This window comes from Camarhynchus parvulus, chromosome 5, assembly GCF_901933205.1.
Source record: "Camarhynchus parvulus chromosome 5, STF_HiC, whole genome shotgun sequence".
Lineage (NCBI taxonomy): Eukaryota > Metazoa > Chordata > Aves > Passeriformes > Thraupidae > Camarhynchus > Camarhynchus parvulus.
In genome coordinates, this window is record NC_044575.1 from 41511035 (window position 1) to 41529916 (window position 18882).

Here is an 18882-nt window from a genome sequence, read left to right on the forward strand (position 1 = left end):
AAATTTTGCAGTCTTCTATGTCAGACTAGTACTAGTAGGGCAGAGAAACATGACTTGCAGCTTATGCAAACAAAGAACAGTATACTTTATAGAAACCCACTAAAATCCCAAGCATAGCACAGCAGCAGTGTGCACCTACAAAACGCATCCTGACATCTTTATGAGAAATAAATACGCTTTCCACTGTAGCCTCATCTGAGAATACAATGCAGACTTTTTTCCCCAAAAAATCATATACTTTTCTCTATAAATAGAGCCAAATTTTGTATGTAACAACTAAATTATACTCAAGAATAAAATAACTCATTTAATTGAAAGATTAATCATATTCATTCTCTCAAAATGTCAGACTAAATAATTGATTACTAAAGTAATTAGGATATTACTTGTTAATAGCTATTAAATAACTAAATTCACTTTAATTAACAGCATTAAACCAAATAAAAAAGCCAAACAAAACACAATCTCTAGATACTCAAAATCTCAGTTTTGCCTATGTCTGTTACTTCTCTGGCACTTCTCAAGAGCTGAAGGATTATTTCAGAAAACATCTAGGTTCTTCAGCTCCTTTTATATCCACTAGTGAGTCTGTCTAACAAACCTTGTTCTTCTTTACCTTCCAGCTTCTGCTCCTGACCTGCACAACTTGCTGGAGCAAGAAGTGGTGTACCTATCGAATCATACAGCAACATTGATCTGATTGCAAAAAAGAACCAAAATATCCAAAAGCTTCTTCTAAATGGGTACTATTTGTTCTCAGGGTCCTTAAGGGAGTGATCAGATCATGTGTAGTATCTTGAAGGAGATTCATAATAACAGCACTTTGCTCTGGAAACAGGAGCTGGCTACGGAAATAGAAGACCCAAGAAACTGCCAGGTACCATAGACAGGAGATGGAGCTTCCAGCTCAAAGAGATTGCTGAGAGGAGAAGGAGCTGACAGGGCTCCTTGTTTGCTGCAACTCACAAAACCACTGAGTTAGATTAAGCTATGCCTGGAAGGTTAATTCATCCAGAGCTCTGAATGGAATCTGAAAGGTTCATGTTACATTTCTTTCCCAACATTTTCTTTATTATCTAAGCTGGCAAGTTCATCTCATGGACACTACAACAATTCTACTGGCAAGTGCAGGAGCTGGAAGTGAGCTGATTGCAGAGAAAGGGAGAACAGTGGGATAGTATGATAAATAGGTCATCCTTTTCTTCTATCTGAACAATAATTTACAAATCTTCCTTTCTAAAGTCAGAGCCACTGGAAGTATAAAAAAGGAAAAAAGTTCCAGAAAAAATAGAAAGAAAAATTTGTCACAAAATAGACAGAATTTACTTGACATTGGGGTACTTGCAAGCAACTGTCCTCTGCCTGTGTCAAAATAGCTCTGGGAGCAGAAAGGACAAGGAATTTGCAGGCAGTTTAATGCATGGTTTGTGAAAAATGGATGTCAGTGGATACAAGCCTGGCTGGTTGTCATGTAAGCAAACCATGAATAAGGGAAGGTCCTGAACAGAATTAATGTCCTGTCAACACCTGACACAGCACCATGTGAAGTGCCAGGACGCTGAACATCAGTACTAGCTTCCTGCTTCCACAAGGCAGGTGTTGCAGCACAGCACTCTAATTTCCAAAGGGCCTTTCATGACTGAATGAAAGATGTTTTTAACAGATTGAATACATTTAAAATACATTTTTGAAATCACAAACTGTTTTCAGAGATGCAGAGACTATCAGAAAGAATAAAGTAATAATTTGGACAAATAAATTTTAGAAGTTTATACTTGCAGCATTGATATTGTCTCAGTAGTGGTTTCTTCAGATGAAATTTTCTGGATTTCTCATGAAAAGGAACTGTGGGCCCGATAAATATGATTTGTGATATTTTATTGGACATTCCTACACGAAGGGAAAGAAGAATGGTTCCAAATTCATAGGGCAAGCTGAAACTCATTCCAGCTATTCCACCTGACAGACTTACCACCTTGGGACATCTGGAAAATCCATTCACAGCATGTACAAGCATAAGGTTTTGTTCTTCCAGCTTTATGTCACATTAAATTATATTAATTAGTGGTTAAAATTACATTCCTTTACTCTTTTAGTTGCAGTGTGGATATGGGCAGATGAACTGATTCTGTCCTGCACCTCCCTGACCAAACAAGTAAGCATACAGAGTAGTCACTGAAATAATTAGATCTATCACATGGACCTCAAACCTAGAAGTGTTAGAAAAATAACATCTTTTGTATGGATAAAATCTACAACATTTCTCTTCCCGGGGATGGGATGAGGACTGAACTGTATAGAAAAATGACAATACTGAAATACACTGTATTTCATATAATGAGTACAAAAATACTGTAGTAAAAATCTACACAGAGAGTTGCAGTGCAATCTTCTCTTAAAAGCAGAATGACAGTTAAAAATCCAGAACTGCAACCTTTTAAAAAGTATATATATAAATAATATTTTCATAATTTAGACAAATTATCAGCAATGTAATTGGGATTGGTTTGGAAATTAATTTAAGAAACTTACCATTTCTAAGGCCATAATACGTTCCTAAAAACAAAATACAAGATCCCATTAGAAAGCCAAGAATATAAATGCAGTGTAAGTCAAAGAATGATGAATAGGATTAATTTTGAGGTTTTCGTGGTCTCATACATACAGTTTTTTGTAAACAACTCACTGAGTAGGAACTGTTGTACTTCACTGGATGTCTTTATCATACTATCCCACTTAGAAAATTGCCCCAAGAACTTGAAACCATCCAGAAACAAGGTGAGAAAGGATTTTACAATAATTACTCCACAATAGATTTTTTCAATTAGTGCATTAGGTTTTCAATATTGCTGGTTTTACTCTTACATACCCCAAAAAAATTATTTCTTTTTTTTATCATCTCTGACTGTAAACCTAGCATGATTTGGAATTCATATCATCTTAGCATCAGGCTTAGTTTTCTTTTACGCATTTCCTTAGAAAACTAAAAAGTAAATTCTATATCATTATTCTTTCATCCAAAAATAGCTCTGAATAATGTTTTATTAATAACAGGATGACATTAGTCAAACAAATAAAACAAATTTGTGTCAGTTTTAATCCAGCACAAAATACAGAGAACCCAGAATTAACTAATTTACTGTATATTAACTAATTTACTGTATATATTTCAACATACTTTTCCCTTTGTGTAGTATTTTTAAGAAAAATATGAAGTTAGTAAAATCAAGATAGTACTACATCCTAACTAAGTATCGTATTTTAAGTTATTTGACAAAACATATATTCCAGTGTTTAGGTGAGTCCACATTTAGAGTATGTGACCATTAAGACATTACAGGAACTCTTACCTTACTCAAATATTACTCAGTTTTTTCTTAGGCAAGGTAGTCTATCACCTGCTAAAGTCTTTATTCTTCCTTAGAAGTAGGTCTGAGATACAGATTATTTCCATGCATCAGAACAAACTTATGACAAAAAGTATTATATTGAAAACTCAGAAATTTTTATTCTGAGATGTTTGTTCCTCCACAAAATTGCAGTGGCAAACACTCACATTTATTTAAAGATTCTGCAGTGAAGTACATACTCATTACCATGAAAAAGATGGTATTTACAGAGCTCATAAACTTCTGGTGATAATGAACATCAATTCAAATAATTTTTTTTCATTTAAAGAGGACTACTTTGAAAAAAAGGTCTTAGCGTGAGGATGTTTCCAATGATAGAATAAAGAGTGTTTTCAAAATGACTCATGCATTAAATAAAGTGCATGATATAGTTGCCAAATTCTAAAAGTATAATAAACTCTTACAGTCTCAGCAGATAATTTTCTGGACCAGCATCTAATGTATTAGGAAATTTACCACGGATAATTTATACACCACTTGACTGTGAAAGCATGGATATTTGAAGGAGAAAAAACTGCTATCAAGCATTTGAATATGAAAGAACAGCAGCCAGAGCACTACAATTCACACATTTACACAGAACTGCCAGCTAGGGAAAGCAATAAAGCAATTTAATCAGGAACATGACAGGCAGGCAGGCACATAGAGCCATGCAAGACACTACTATGATGCAACTTCCTGCAGTCTAAAATTACTCCTCATTCAATCAGAAGTAATATCATTAGAACAATTTGTCAACCATGAAACTTCACATGAAAGCAGATGCAGAATTGCTTCACATGAAAGGAGATCTTTTTACATTGATGTAATTAGATATGCACCTGTGTAAACTGCTTACGCAGACAAGCTCTCAGCCTTGTTGAACTTGAGCTGCCAGAGAGCCAGGCCAAGATTTTTGTTAGAACAGGAAACAGCTGGATTGGTGTGTTGTGCAACTTTTGGGTCTTGCAACTTGTCTCTTCTTAGTGGATCAAACTCTGTGTACACTAACTTCTTTGATACCTCTAGCCCTCAAAATACCTTCTATTTGTTATATGAGAAGAGAAGGCTTATCTTCAAACAAAATCCTATGGTCAAAACATAATGTCAATTTCCTTATGAGCCTTATCTTCATCAATTCCCTCACAAATGTCCTGCTTTCAATACACTTACAGAATGCTGACTCATTGATACTCTTCATATTGCATGTAAACTTTTTTTATGTTCATATTGGGTATTGTTTGTAGCAATTTGTTGTTAAAAACTACTTTTTTTTCTTTCTGTATTTTGAAGAATACACACATTATCCTCCCTCATAGCCTCCTGAGCCTCACAATTCAGACATTCCAGCTGTTTTTGCTTTCTTAGTCATTTTAAATTGAACCGAGTATGTTTTCTTTGACTGCAATGCTTAAATACTTTTCCAAAGCTGAGCTTAGGGTAAAACTGAGTTTTTAAGCACGAATTTAAAGTGCTTAGCACAAACAACTTTACTGCTAGATGACATACAATAAGGATTGATAATATTGTATCAGGTCCTAGCAAATACTGACTGGTCTATTCTTCCTCAGAAAGGCGACTATGAACATTTAGTGCTTCAGAGGCTTTAAATACTTACTTGGAATATTTTACTTTCAGTTTTATTCAGTTTTACAAAAGAAAGTAACACAGCCCAGAGAATTTAACCCAACCAATGAAAAAACTCAGCAGTGAGTATTACTAGCTATTGGGTCTTTGTCTGCATATATTTCCAAATCTGAATTTAAGCTATAAGGCAGTTCAGAAAATCATAATGCTGTAATACAATACGGCAGTTTAAAGAAATTTAACAAAAAATGTAGGTAGTTAATTGAGCAGAAAATATACCTGGAGAGCTCCCATTTCTTCTTCTCTTCTATGCGTCTTCTCTAGTAGCTCTGCGAAATGAAAAATGGAACTTGTAAATTCAAATTCCTGTCTCGCGGCCTGATAGAAAAAGTATTGTGTAAAACAGTCATTGAGTTTTTTATTTTACAGATTTCACAACACCCCTTTTCAGCTGATCAAATAATAGATTAAAAGTGGCAGTGATATGATTGTTTCCAAGCATGGGTTGTTGAGGTGACTAAAAAACAGCCTTAAGAACACAGTCTGACTGGGGGGAAAAGAGCTTTAAGATTTACAGATAAACTTTTCTATCCTGAAATAAATCTTCTGGTGCATTTTTAGAATTGAATAAAAAAATCAAAGAGATTCTGCCTAAAAATTAACTAAAACTGACTGTCAAAGCAATGGAATTGTATATGAAAAGTTACTATAGAATGTTGTAGACTATTTTTGACTCACAATAATTACCTCCTCTCACTAAAATGGAAAAAATTTGCTAAGGAAAATAATTCACTGTGACAAAATATTAGAAAAGTTTCTTACAGTCTTTACAAGATAAAATCCTAATATCTTGTATCATCATGTGTGACAATTATAGACATTGGCACATATATGCACATACATACTATTTCAGATTAGAAATTAATTTTTTTAAATTCTGTGGCTTATGTCATGAGTTGCTTTTCCCTTTTACTTCATTCACATAGTTTTATGATTAAAATCATGTTTTTGATAAATTGTAACATATATAGAATTCTGGGACCTCGAAGTTATAACCTCATAAAGAGCAGGAAAAACAAAAAAACATGCTGCAGGCTTATGGCTATTTCAGCTATCAGAAGTTCACTCATGAGTTTTTCATGAGAAGAGCACTGCTTTATCTAAACCAGAAACTGACTTTAAACTCAGATATGCTCCAGTTTGCTAGCAATTAGAAGAGTTACGAGATTATGAAACTGCCTTGACAACGTTAGAGGACTGAATTCTGACTGTCAAATTCCTCAGCATCCTAGTACAGAACAGCTAACTGAAAGTACCTATGTTTGCCTCCATAAGAAATAAACTTTATTGATACTTACATTGTTCATAAAGATAAGCTTCAATGATTTACAACAGCAACTACAGAAAATATTCTGATATTAATTTTTCCTTTGTATCTCTGATCTTTTCTTCTTGTCTTGTTATGAAACCTTCCTGTGAGCACCCCAACCCTGTTTTTTCATAGCTTATTATTAATTTCTGATTGCATGTGGATTGAGACTGATTTCCAAGCACCAGTCCTTTAAGAGATGTAGATACTATGTAAAAATTTTACTTAATTCTTTCACAAGCTGAGAGATCGACTTGCTATTATTTCTTCTTAACTTCTATGCCACTTTTTTCAAATCCTTTGTTAAAATTAGTAAAATTACCATTTCTTCACTTTGTTTTGGTGCATCTATGTTTTTCTGGATTTTTCTTTGGTATGCTTTTTCAGTCCAGTGATCCAACTGCCACATAAATTACTGTAGCCAAATGCACTGCCATCAACATTAGTACAAAAATTTGGGTTGAAAAGTAGCTGCACTGTATGTTTACTTTGGGTATATTCCAGTATTATATGTAAGTTGATAAAGATTTGTATTGTAATACAAGCTTTTAAAAAAATTAGGAGCAAGGAATAAGTTATGAGAAAAGGGTGGGAAATGGAAAATTCATTCCCATGTCCCATATGACCAAAAACCCTTAATTATTACTACTTGACTTTGCTTTATTTTCATTCTAATGTAGTAATTAAGATTCTACTGTATAGACACAGCAGATTAGTAGATTCACTTAGATTGTTCTAAGTGAAAAGGTTGCTATTACAAGGTTCCTTTCAAACATCTTCTAGAAATTTAAAATAAGTTGAACTGATTTCTGCCAACAGTCTCTAGATATGAAAGCTCTGCATCTCAAATTAGGGTTATCTAGAATCCATTTACTTTATCCTACCCCTGCCTAAATCAGTTGTCCTGCAGGATGCTTCACAAAACTCTGTCCCTGGAAGGGCAGGCAGGTGTTCAAGTGTGTTAACTGACAAAATATACACCTGTACAGAGTCATCCTTTATGAAGATATATTTAAAAATCAAGTTCTGCATTTCAACTGATGATTCCATTTAGTATTCCATGTAAAATAATGACATGTTTTCTCCAAAGCTGAAGTAAAAAAAAACCAAACCATTTATATTAAACAGCTATACAAAAAGTCATATATAGCACATTATATCATTCCTCTGGACACCATTTACCATGACAGAATAACTTTGCTTACTTGATCTGAAAAGCTATGTTGATTTATTTTATCATTTGTACAATACTTCCCATATTTAAGTTCTCGTGCAAACTTAAATATATGTTTTATGCTTTATGCTATGTGTCAGAAAATAATGTCGCAATAAAGTTCAGACAGAGAATGCATTGTGTCTGCAAAAGAGCAAAGATGGTCACTGGCCCTAGTGGAAGCTCCTTTCACCCATCCTATGAACAGCCTCTGAGTTTTTCCAATTCAAATTCTGTTTGTAAAAGAAGTTGCAGAGTGGCATGGGTTGCTACAACAATCCTGCCACCATCTTCTTTCAAGGCCTAATGTAACCATAGGGTACTTGGGGATTTTTCAAAGCAATACATCATTATTCTCATGGGGCACAGAACACATCAATTTATAAATTTACTAGAAGAAATAGCATTATTGAAAAAAGCACCTTTAGGCATTGATGGCTCTTCTCAAAAGATGAATAATACATGGGAAAAGACAACAAGAGAAATGAGATGTAGAAACAAAGATATTCATCAGTATATTCCCTTTTTATTTCTAGCTAAATATGAATCTTGCAATCCAATAAGGAACTATAAGCTAAAACTATTAAAAAATCAGATATATTTTAGATATTTAAAGCCACAGAAAATCAGCAACAAGCTCAGGACATTGTCTGTAAAATTAGGGATCATGCTTTTCTGCAGCCATACAAAAACAATTTATTTACAGCGCCCAAATTCCAAATTTATCTCATTGAGCTATGCATCAGTATACACCAAGTGTCCTTGAAGTTGCACTACATTGAATTAGATGTCACTAATCAAACTTACAGGAAAAATATAGGTTATGATTTAAAACACTCTGTCAGAATTATTATCTCGCAGTTTTCCTGACACTGAACCACCACAGTATGTTTCAAAACACTGCAAATACTAAGCTGGAGATAAAGACTATATATTCCATCATACCACACTGACAAGTGAGGAAAAAAGGGTTATTTGAAAGGATTTTTCACACACAAATCCCCCAGTTGTAATTTTTATTGCTGGTGAAAAGTATCAGAAAATAGATTTAGGAGCAGATATTTATTGATTTAAATGAGTAAAATGCAACAGTACTACCTTATTTATCCTAGCTGATACATTAATACTCCAATAACTAACTAGAATGTTAAAACTCTTTTATGAACTAAAATGTTCAACTCCTTTATCTTTGTGCTGAGTGTAACAAAGGTGGGAAACAAGACACTGACCTTATAATAACTGGAGCATCCATTTTTTGATTTCAAACACTGCATGACCCCCCATTTTAGAAACTGAAGATAATGACAGACAACATTCCTCTACACATTCTCAGAGAAGATTGACATGCCAGAGAAAAACCTACAAATTGCACCAAAACCACAACTTTACGTTTATCTTCTTCTAGCCAAGGAGAATGCACAAATACAGATGCACACACAGAGTCAATTCTTATAGCCATAGATATCTACTCATATGTAGCAATTAATACTCATACAGTGAGAAATCCTAAAATGTGATTCAGTGATGTGATGAGTAATGCGTGTTCACACAACAGTTCAGTTTTGAATTCATAGGTAATATGTTGTAAAGATATCTAAAGATATCTATCCTAGATATCTTCAGGCTACTGGCAGGTCTGACTGAATACTCTCACCGCTCCCTAGCAGTCACAGATCACACAGGAAAATAAAGAACAACTCACATAATACAAAAAATACAGCTATTATGTGGCACTAAAGCAAGAAATCCAGGTTATTACCAGAAAAGAATGGCAGTTTGGAAAAAATTGCCAGGGGTTTCAGTTAGATATTAGTAAAACTATTTTGGATTTCCCAAAGTTTGTAACCCTAAACATTAAGGTTTTAAGTTATATAAGTGGATATGAAACTCTTGAGAAGTCACTTATTAGACACCCTGATCATATTACCTTTAAATTTGCTTTGATCAAAAATTGTAAGGCTTTTTTATGTCAACTATTTCACATCATTCTCACTTAAAATACACATCGTACAGCTTTCACTCATCGTTTGGATATGCTTCCCACAAAACTGCTGAACAGATACTGCAGCATTCCTGTAGATGCACAAGGCAGCCAAGCAGGTTTCCATCAAGTATGAAGGAGTTTTCAAGCAGCTGAATATATAAGTTTCTCTCAGCTGGAAATTACTTATCTTGCTCACATCTACACAGCCAAGTTTAATCACATACCACTTACAAGTTTTTCCCTTCACACAATCAATCTGACATGAAGGCCCTATTTTGGGGGTGAATCAAGATATTTCTAGCTGAACCAGTGTTCAGCTAGAACCAAAGTGTTTCACTATATATATATATATATATATACATATATATATATATATATATATATATATATATATACATTCATGGCCAGTAGAGGCAGAACAACTGCAGTTTTGCCCTGTACCTGTGTTAGGTTGTGATGAATGGCTCCACAGTACTGTGACAACTGTCACAATCCAGAAACACTCAGTTCTAAAGGATGTTTCAATGAGGCTCAAGCTTCCTAATCTCAGGCCCAACACCACAAATCAACCTGGCACTAAAGCAACTGAGATGTAAAATAGCACTGGCACCTGCTTCACACTATTGTAATTTTAACAGTACTTGCCACACATGCAAGCCATGAAAGGAATTTCTACATAACCATACTATTATCATCTTGAAAGAGTTTTAGAGAAATAGGTATCTCTTAGAACATTAATTTTTGCTAGTGTGGAACAAGGTCCATACATTATTTGTATTTCAGAATATGTTTATGTAATCCCAGGCAAAATTTTAAAAAAGAAAGAAAGAAAAAGTCTCAAGTGATTTTGAATACTGTTTAGAGCTTTCCTAGTTTATTACCAAACTGTTATATTAATACTGAGCACATTCTACTGTCTTTAAAGATTTTAGTTCAGTTCCCACCACTGCAAGCAATGTAATACTCATGATCACCAAGACCAAAACAGCTGTTTATCTGTATCTAAATCAAAAGTTTTCTCATCTATGTTGAAAAAGAGCTCCAGACTTAAAATAATACCATTTTTAAAAAGGAAGTCCCTTTTGAAATATTCTTTGCCTTTTCAGCTCCTAGCAATTTATTAGCTACTGTAGATGGTAGCAAGTTACATAGTCAAGATTTCAAAATAATATACTTTACAGAAAACTTGAAACTTTTTCTTAATTAATTCATTCCTTTGATAACTTTTAGGTATACACTTGTATTTTTACTGTGTAAATCCACATCAAATTCTTCAACCTACCGTGATGCATTGGCTTACCCTACCCCTAATCATAACAGAAGAAGAAATAGAAGAAAGGTGTCAGAAGTTAAAAGAGAAGGAAACAATTCACTGCTCAGATTCCCTAAGAGATTTACCACTATACAAAGAAACAGAACCGTTTTCTTTCTACTCCCTGAGGCTTAGGCCTGATATTTTGTAGCAAAACTTTTAAACATTTGCATCTGCAGTCTAGCCTTGTCTATATTTCTCTATTTGCACTGAAGCTAATTACTATTGGGGAAAAATAAAAGAAAAAATGATAGTTTATAGAAGGCAAATGTAATCATTTAGGAGCTGTGTGAGACAACAGAGAAGTGTGATTTAATATTCTCAGAGAATTTCTATTCAAGTTATACTCATGACTTTCAGAAGACTTCTAGGAATGAATGATACATTACTGGGTTATTTCCCTTTCACTTTGATTGGTATTTGATGTAGATCATTCACTTATGAGTAACTCCCACACTTCATTTGCAAAACCTTTTCCAACTTTTTACTTGTCCCAAGAACCAGTCCAAAATTCTCCTCATCAGTTTTATAACCTGTCATTACCTGAACTACTCCAGTGTCTGCCCTACAGTGAATTCACAAGTTCAAGACTGGATACATATATATATACATTCAAATACACAGCTTAAGTACACAAGATACTTGGCCGAGTTGCTGCTGCAACCTCTTCTACAGTCCAAACATGATTGCATTGGAATAGTTTGTCTGAATATGAGATTAAATATATTAAAAAAACTAAACTATAAGGTTACCAATCAAAAAATTATAGGTCCCAATGTGCTGCTTTTTAAGAGGCCTTTATCAAAAGAATGAGAAGGTTTTTTTTTCCCAAAACTTACATGACATCTTTTAGTTCTATTCCTGGCTCCCCTCTATTCCTGGGAAATTTTCTGTGCTTCATTTGAACATGGCTAAAGAAAATATTTCTCTATCTTCTGACGTGAACCTTAAACAAAGTACACTGAAATCCACACAAAATATTCCTATGAACTTTCTTATGAATACAAAAGGTGACGACAACCAAAAACTTCACTATGTCACCAACTGCGTACGGTATGAGCTGGGAGAGAGAGCATGGCTATTATATTTGTTTAGGACCATATTGATTCCCAATTGAAATTACTGTAGGAGGAGTATGGTTGAAATTGAAATTACTGTAGGAGGGAAGGTTGTGAATATAGATGCAGTTAGCACATCTTGAAGCACAGCTATAAGCATTCTGTTGTTTTGTTTTGAATGACATTTATGTACCAGCAGACATGCTGTAGAGGATTCCAAAAGCTCCTGAGGGACCTTGGGGCTTCTAGTTAAAAACAAAAAAATCACTAAAGAACAACTTCCCAAAACAGGCATCCCTTCCTAGATGCTTTATCAAGTTCCAGTAAGTTTCACTAGGAAACAGTTAGTGACACAGACAAATAAGAAGGCTAACCTTGAAGTGAAAAAATAAAAATGTCTCGTTATGGTTCAAAGACAATTTCATTATGAAAATGTAATCAAGGCAAGTCTTCTAGCTCTGTGGGGCTGAACCTACAAAGATATGTATACTTATTTATCATCAAGTTGTATACTTATATGTATTTATTGTCCATAAATAAATATACATATAGTAGGGCATCATGCTCACGAATTTTTTACCAATGGGTCATGCAATCAACAAAGTTTGGAGACTAGTACTCAGCATTTAGGACCTCTGAACAATCTCACTGCTGAAGTAAGCAGACTATGGCTGGCAGCTAGCATTCAGGATTTCATTTTTTTCAATAAAGGCATTTAGTTTTTATAAAGCTGAAATGTCTTCTAGCCTCTTACTCCAAAATTCTTTCTCCTTATTACATCAAGCAGCATACATCATAATACACAGAATTGAGAGGAAAAAAAAAGTAAAGTTCAAGTAAGAACAAGGTCAATTGAGAAGGGTGTCTATGGGAAGAGAAACTCTGGTAAGAATGAGGAAAAGAAGAAGGGACTAGAACCATTTACAGTAAAGGGACAGAATGTGTGGCTTATTATTCAAATAGAGGCTCTCCTATGAGCAGAAGATCATATCCAGCATATCTGGATATGTAGCTTTTGAGCCATGAATGACTGGCATAGACTAATCTTGAAGTGCCAAACACATCTTTGTACGTAGAAGAGGAACAGTCTGTATGTTAATACAAATCCCTACAAAGATTTTTTTATCTAGAATTATGAGTGTCATCTCCAAACAGCTGCCACTATGAAAAATTAAGAGGTGGTAACCCAGGTACTGCTCGTTCTCTGAAGTAGTGTCCAAATAAGCAAGCTGAATCACAGACAGAATAGAATCAAGGGTCTCTTCTAGAATCTAGAGAGATGTTACGTCAGAATTAACACAGCCGGGATAGCAATAAAGGTATTAACTCACAGTGAGTCACAACTGCAGAGCTATAGAAAACCATCTGTTTGCATTATTTGCTCAACTGTTCTCTACAGAGATGTAAAAGCATATACAAAGCTTATAAAGTCAGACCACTGGAATTTCAGTTTTAGGCAGACTCATTAATCAATCAACTTGTCTCAGTCTTAAGCAGCCACTTTTCATTGCCAGGAATACTAAATCTTCTATATCAGTGTCCTTGCACTATGGATCTTTAACCTGCTTCACTGCTGCAGGATGCCACCACCATAGCTTTTCTCATTGAAGCCTTTACTAAGCCATGATTCTACTGACAGAAAAAAACCACTGCAGGCTCGAATTTTCTTTATGCCTCTATTTAACAATTTCTTTAAAAACTCATTTAAATACACATATTTCACACTAAATTAATAATTTAGACAGAACAACTTTCTTGTCTGAAAATAAGAATGATACAACCAAAAAAAACACCCAAACATGAACAAAACCATGGAAAATTGATCCAGTAAAGCAAAAAGTTTATCTGAATGGCATGGCTTCTGCCATGAAAATTAAAATGAGATGCACCAAATACCAAAAATGCAGTTGACAATTTTTTTCCTATTATGTTTAATTAATGGCTTGAATAGCTGGTTTGGAAATGGCTTAGGAGTTTCAGGATGTTGACATTTTCGGATTACAAATTATCTAGTTATAAAAACTATATCCACAACTCTGCAACCTTCTACCAGAAAGTGTTGGTTGAATCTATGTTCAAATTAACGATTTAAACTATATTAAAACAACCCTAATAATTGCAAATTACCCTCCTCTTGTAACATCCTTTGTGTCAACATTATGGTTTTTTTCCATTTAACATGGTTAAGGATAGGAAAAAAATAAGAGTATAGCAGGAAAAGCCAGCATTGTTACTGCCTATGCCCTCCTCGTACACGAGCTAAGGAGCACTGTCTGTAACTGCACTTTAAACACAAAATCCAAACCTCAAACGGTAACAATGGCGAAATCCCTCCAGTTATTACAGATTCTGGATTATGCCTTTTATTTGCAGGCAAAAAGAGCAAAATTTTTTTAACTGCAAAACAAACTTTACTCATGGCACAATTTTTAGTACCATTAAAGGCAGTAATAAAATATTAATTTAATTTCAGTAACCAAGACAGTATTTTCAAATTTCATCTTGCTTATTATCAAAGACACATACGCCAGAGAGAATTTGTTAACACATATACACATGGTATTTGAACAGTTAAACACTAGATTTGGAGTATGCTGCCATGCTTTTTTTTTTTGGCTACTATTTACTGAAACACCTATCGTAAAACTCAAGTGCTTCTTTCAGACTATCATTAGGGTGGCATGAATTAACTACAATAACAGAAGTCTCTTTTCAGTTATAACTATACAGAATTTCTTATGAGGAAAAAAAAATTTAAAACCCTAAAAATAAATAAAATTGAGGAAATAATTGAGATTTACTGCATTTAGAAATTATTCTCAAACAAAACACAAATAGTGACATTCTGAATTTCTGCCACTAAGCATTGTGTGACAATTTTAATGTTTCCAAGGCCTTAAACGTCAATTACTTGATTATACTTCTAGCTGAAACCATTAACAAATATATAGGTATTGATTACTCATGCAACAGTAACATAGCCAACCAGTGCTGGAATTCAGGCAATAATGTTCCTACTAGAAATAAATCTTGAGAACAGACTTTAAAAAAAATCTAACATACAATGGTTGTGAATAAATACTTCAGATTTTACTTCATAAATTTGGCTGAGAGGCCATCAATTTTCAACCTTAACAATCTAATAGCACATTTATACTACAATGGAATTCTTTACTAATAGCTTCAAATAAGCTAGTTTGGGTACTAATGGCTATGTAATCATTCCTTCTTCATGTTCCACAGAAACCAGTCCAACCCAGCTGACAGGGTGCTAGCACCAAGTGCTCCAGTTCTGCCAGATGTGCTCAGATCACATCCTAGATGGCATTTGCAGCTGCATTTGCCAAAATGCAGGGAGGTCTCTTTGCTCCCTGCCTCTGGTTGTGCATTGCTCTTGCTTACTTTGTCCTGCTTTGCAAAATGACAAACCTGAACCTCCATAAGGTCTTAGTTCATTACAAGAAGAACAGCATACTTGCAAAAACCAGACAGTCCTACGTGGCTAATATTGAGTAATACATGATTATAGAGGGGTCCAAGAGGAGGAGACGTGGAACAAGGGATGGAGAAACATCACTGACAGGAGTGAGAGAAACAGAAATAAGAATTCTGCCTTTTTCTGCAGTGATATTAAATGTCTCCATGAATGGAAAACTGCAGTTTGATCCACTAACTCGTGATTACCTTGGATTTGTGTGTGAGAGCTATCATCACACCTGTCTGTAGTACAGATCTATGCAAGGAAACTGATAATGGCCTTTTCTCCCATAGTTTTGATTAGAAAACCTATTAAATAACCTGGAAAGAAAAAAAAATCAGCATTATATAAAATAAAAAATAGTAAGAAATGTCTGAAAGCAAGGTCCTCATAATAGTTGACACTTTAAACAGAAAATGCAGTTGAATACTTCTATCACTGCATATAATACATAATTCTTATAATTCTCTCCTGAATGGAGAAACATTTCCTTTCTGATAATGAATAAAAGTTTCCAGGAGTACACAGAAAGAAATTGAAACGTAATTTGTTTTCATTTACCAACTGCAAGCTAGAAAGATAATTTGTCATTTCTTGTTTTAGAAAATTATGTTGATATGTTTATGGGCATGGTAGCTATATAAAGATCATGGTATGGCATATGTAAATGACAAACAGGAAATTGAATGCCACTTGCTCCAGTGAGCTCTCTCTTAATATCCTAGGATTTTCTTGTTTTGACGTTTATCATCCCAACCATATTTATGCGTATCAGCAAATTTCCTTTTGGCTACATCTGAAAGACAGCTGCAGATCTTAATGAAAATACACACAGAACTGATCTTGGACCTATCAGCTAAGGAATGGTCAATGATTAAGGGTATCCAGGTTTTTGAAGCAGCTAGTGCAGCTCATTTGAATTGAAGTAACTGGGCCATCCAAAGGAGGCCAACAGCTACAAGACAGAAAGCATTTCTAGCCAAGGTCACCTGTTGCTTGAGATGAGTAATTCTCCCAAAGCCTAGAAGTGCATTTCTTAATTGAGCTGTTTGAAGATCAGAACTAAACAATCCATGTTCACAGCATAGGAGAACAGATAATATGAGAAGCTCAAGAGATACTGATCCGGAAATTAAGTTTCCCTACCAATCTCAGGAAAAAAGTGAACTTTTAAGCAGCTTGGATGTTTTGTCAGAAGAGTAAAGCATACAAAAAGCACACATCCATGGGATTCACTCCTTGATAAATGCTGTAAGAAAGCTTTTAATTCTACTAGATGGCCCTATGTATCACTAGGACCCAAACAGCTTCTGAGAAAACACTTACTTCAACCAAACAAACATACATGCACAGACATCAGTATGTCTTATTGACACCCAACAAAATGCAACTAGAAATTATATAAGTGTCTATTACACATACTACATAGGAAGATGCAATAAACTGAGCTGGCAATTATGAAGAAAGCCATAATAGTAACGTTTACTTGTCATTTTTTCAGCTGCAGTTAGACTTTAAGTTTATTCCTTGATGGGACAAGCCTGTTTTTCTACTGTCCCATGGTAACTGATGATATACAACTGAGACTTACCAGCTCAGCTGGCAAACATTTTAAGTTTCAGTGAACGGCACATTTTGCTTAACATCTAAAAAACTATTTTGAAAATTACACTACCTAAATGCACTAACTTACTATTCCTTCTATATAGTCAATTGCAAAAACCTACAGTACAACAAGTCCAGTAAATTTTTTCAAGAAGTTTTTATACATAGATTTGAGGAAGACATCTCTCCTATATTCCAAAAGAGAAGAGAATTTTAAACGGAAAATTACATATATTATATTATAAACAAAGAGCAACATCAGAGCTTTTTTCTTTTCTTTCTCTTGTGCAGTGGAGTATGTGTAATTTTCAACTGACACTTGACTTTCTATTTCTGATCAACAGAATTTCTGGATACTGATCACAAAAACCCCAAATTTACACTGCTGTTTTAACTGATTTAAAAGGTAAGAAGGCAATTATCTCCCAATGGAGATTACATGGAGAAATGTATATTAAGTATGAGCAGTATAATAAATGTACTAGAAAAAATCTATTTGTTATAAAAACACACTGCAAATCTTATTACAAGGTTGAAAAGAGCTGCAAATAAATTATGCTTTTTATAGAATTGCTTATCCCATTCTCCCGACACTACATAATTTTGACAGATATATTCAAATAGTAATCAAAGAAATGGCAAAATTACTGTCAAAATTCCACAAAAATACCATTGTAAATGGGAGAACACGCTGAGTATTCTATGTACCTAATCCTTTACCTATTTACATTATAGTTGCACATCTGTTTAATCTCAGCAATGCAGATGCAAGGAACAAACGGAATTTTGCTAAAGTATTAAAGTATTTGGTATGTTTTTATACAATGCCTCTTGCAGCACACATTATAAGTTACGTTGGTAAACAGAAATTTGCTGGGGCATCATCTCCTAGGTTAGGCATGGGAGGTACCAAGCTAAGAGTAAATGTGCTTCTCTGGAAATGCCCCTCATGTATAGCTGCTAAGAGACATAGGTTATAATGTGCATTGATCTGCTCATGCCTCCTGAGAACAGAGAAAACAACAAAAAACTACTCTCTTAATATACAACCAATGTTGAAAATTCATACTGTTTATGCATGGCTTTTATACCCTCTAGCCATCTTTTCAGATGGCTAAATTTCTCTTCCCTTGTGTCTTTATATTACATATAACAAAATATAATTACAAAAATTAAAGCTCCTGAGACCAAAAGTAAAGATTTAAGCCTCAGCTCTAAAATATATTTTGTACTGTGAAAATATGGTTCTAAACTTTCTTCAGAAAACAAGAAAATAACCAAAATGAAAATCTAAGTCTGCTTTTCAGAAACTTTTTTCTACCTCTTACCCAGAAGTTTGTATGCTTTTCTGTGGCTTCTCTAATTTTACCCCTTTTTCTAATATAATTTTCCTTTACTGCAACAACATTTGCTGCCAGAATATTTTTTTGAAAACACCTTTTAATTGACACAAGGATTGTATCTTTTTTCTGTATGACAACCTACTGTTTTAATAATGACAATAAAATACAAATCATAGACAACTTTCAGTGTCGAAGTAATATTTAAAATTAATCATGCTAGGTTTCTCTACTCTGTCAAGCTTTCTGACAGCATCTTTTCCAGACCTACACTTTACACAGTATAACATCGCAGTGCAACACACAACTGTGCTTCTCCTCTACACACTTGATCATCCAAGTTCATTTGTCCCAAAGCACTAGCATGATCAGCAGCAGATATTTTCCCATTTAATAAAAACTTGGTTTACTGTAAATGTGCGTCCTTCTGCTGCCTTGATGTGTATTTTATACACCAGCAAATCAGTTTACTTGAGCCGAAATACACTAGTATTACAACTTCTTCTGGAATAAACTCTTTCTTTTGGATCTCATTTGCTCTGCTAAG

At 34.3% G+C, this 18882-nt stretch overlaps 1 protein-coding gene across 3 annotated transcripts in view; it reads right to left on the reverse strand.

Moving 5' to 3' along the window:
* The window catches only part of CEP128 (centrosomal protein 128), a 98986-nt gene that overhangs the window by 22029 nt on the left and 58075 nt on the right, over nt 1-18882 (reverse strand). For all 3 annotated transcript variants that reach the window (XM_030949092.1, XM_030949091.1, XM_030949093.1), the window contains 2 exons: nt 5256-5305; nt 2533-2556 (listed from right to left, as the gene is read on the reverse strand). In XM_030949092.1, the coding sequence (XP_030804952.1) occupies nt 2533-2556; nt 5256-5305 (74 nt within the window). The remainder of the gene's footprint in view (nt 1-2532; nt 2557-5255; nt 5306-18882) is intronic.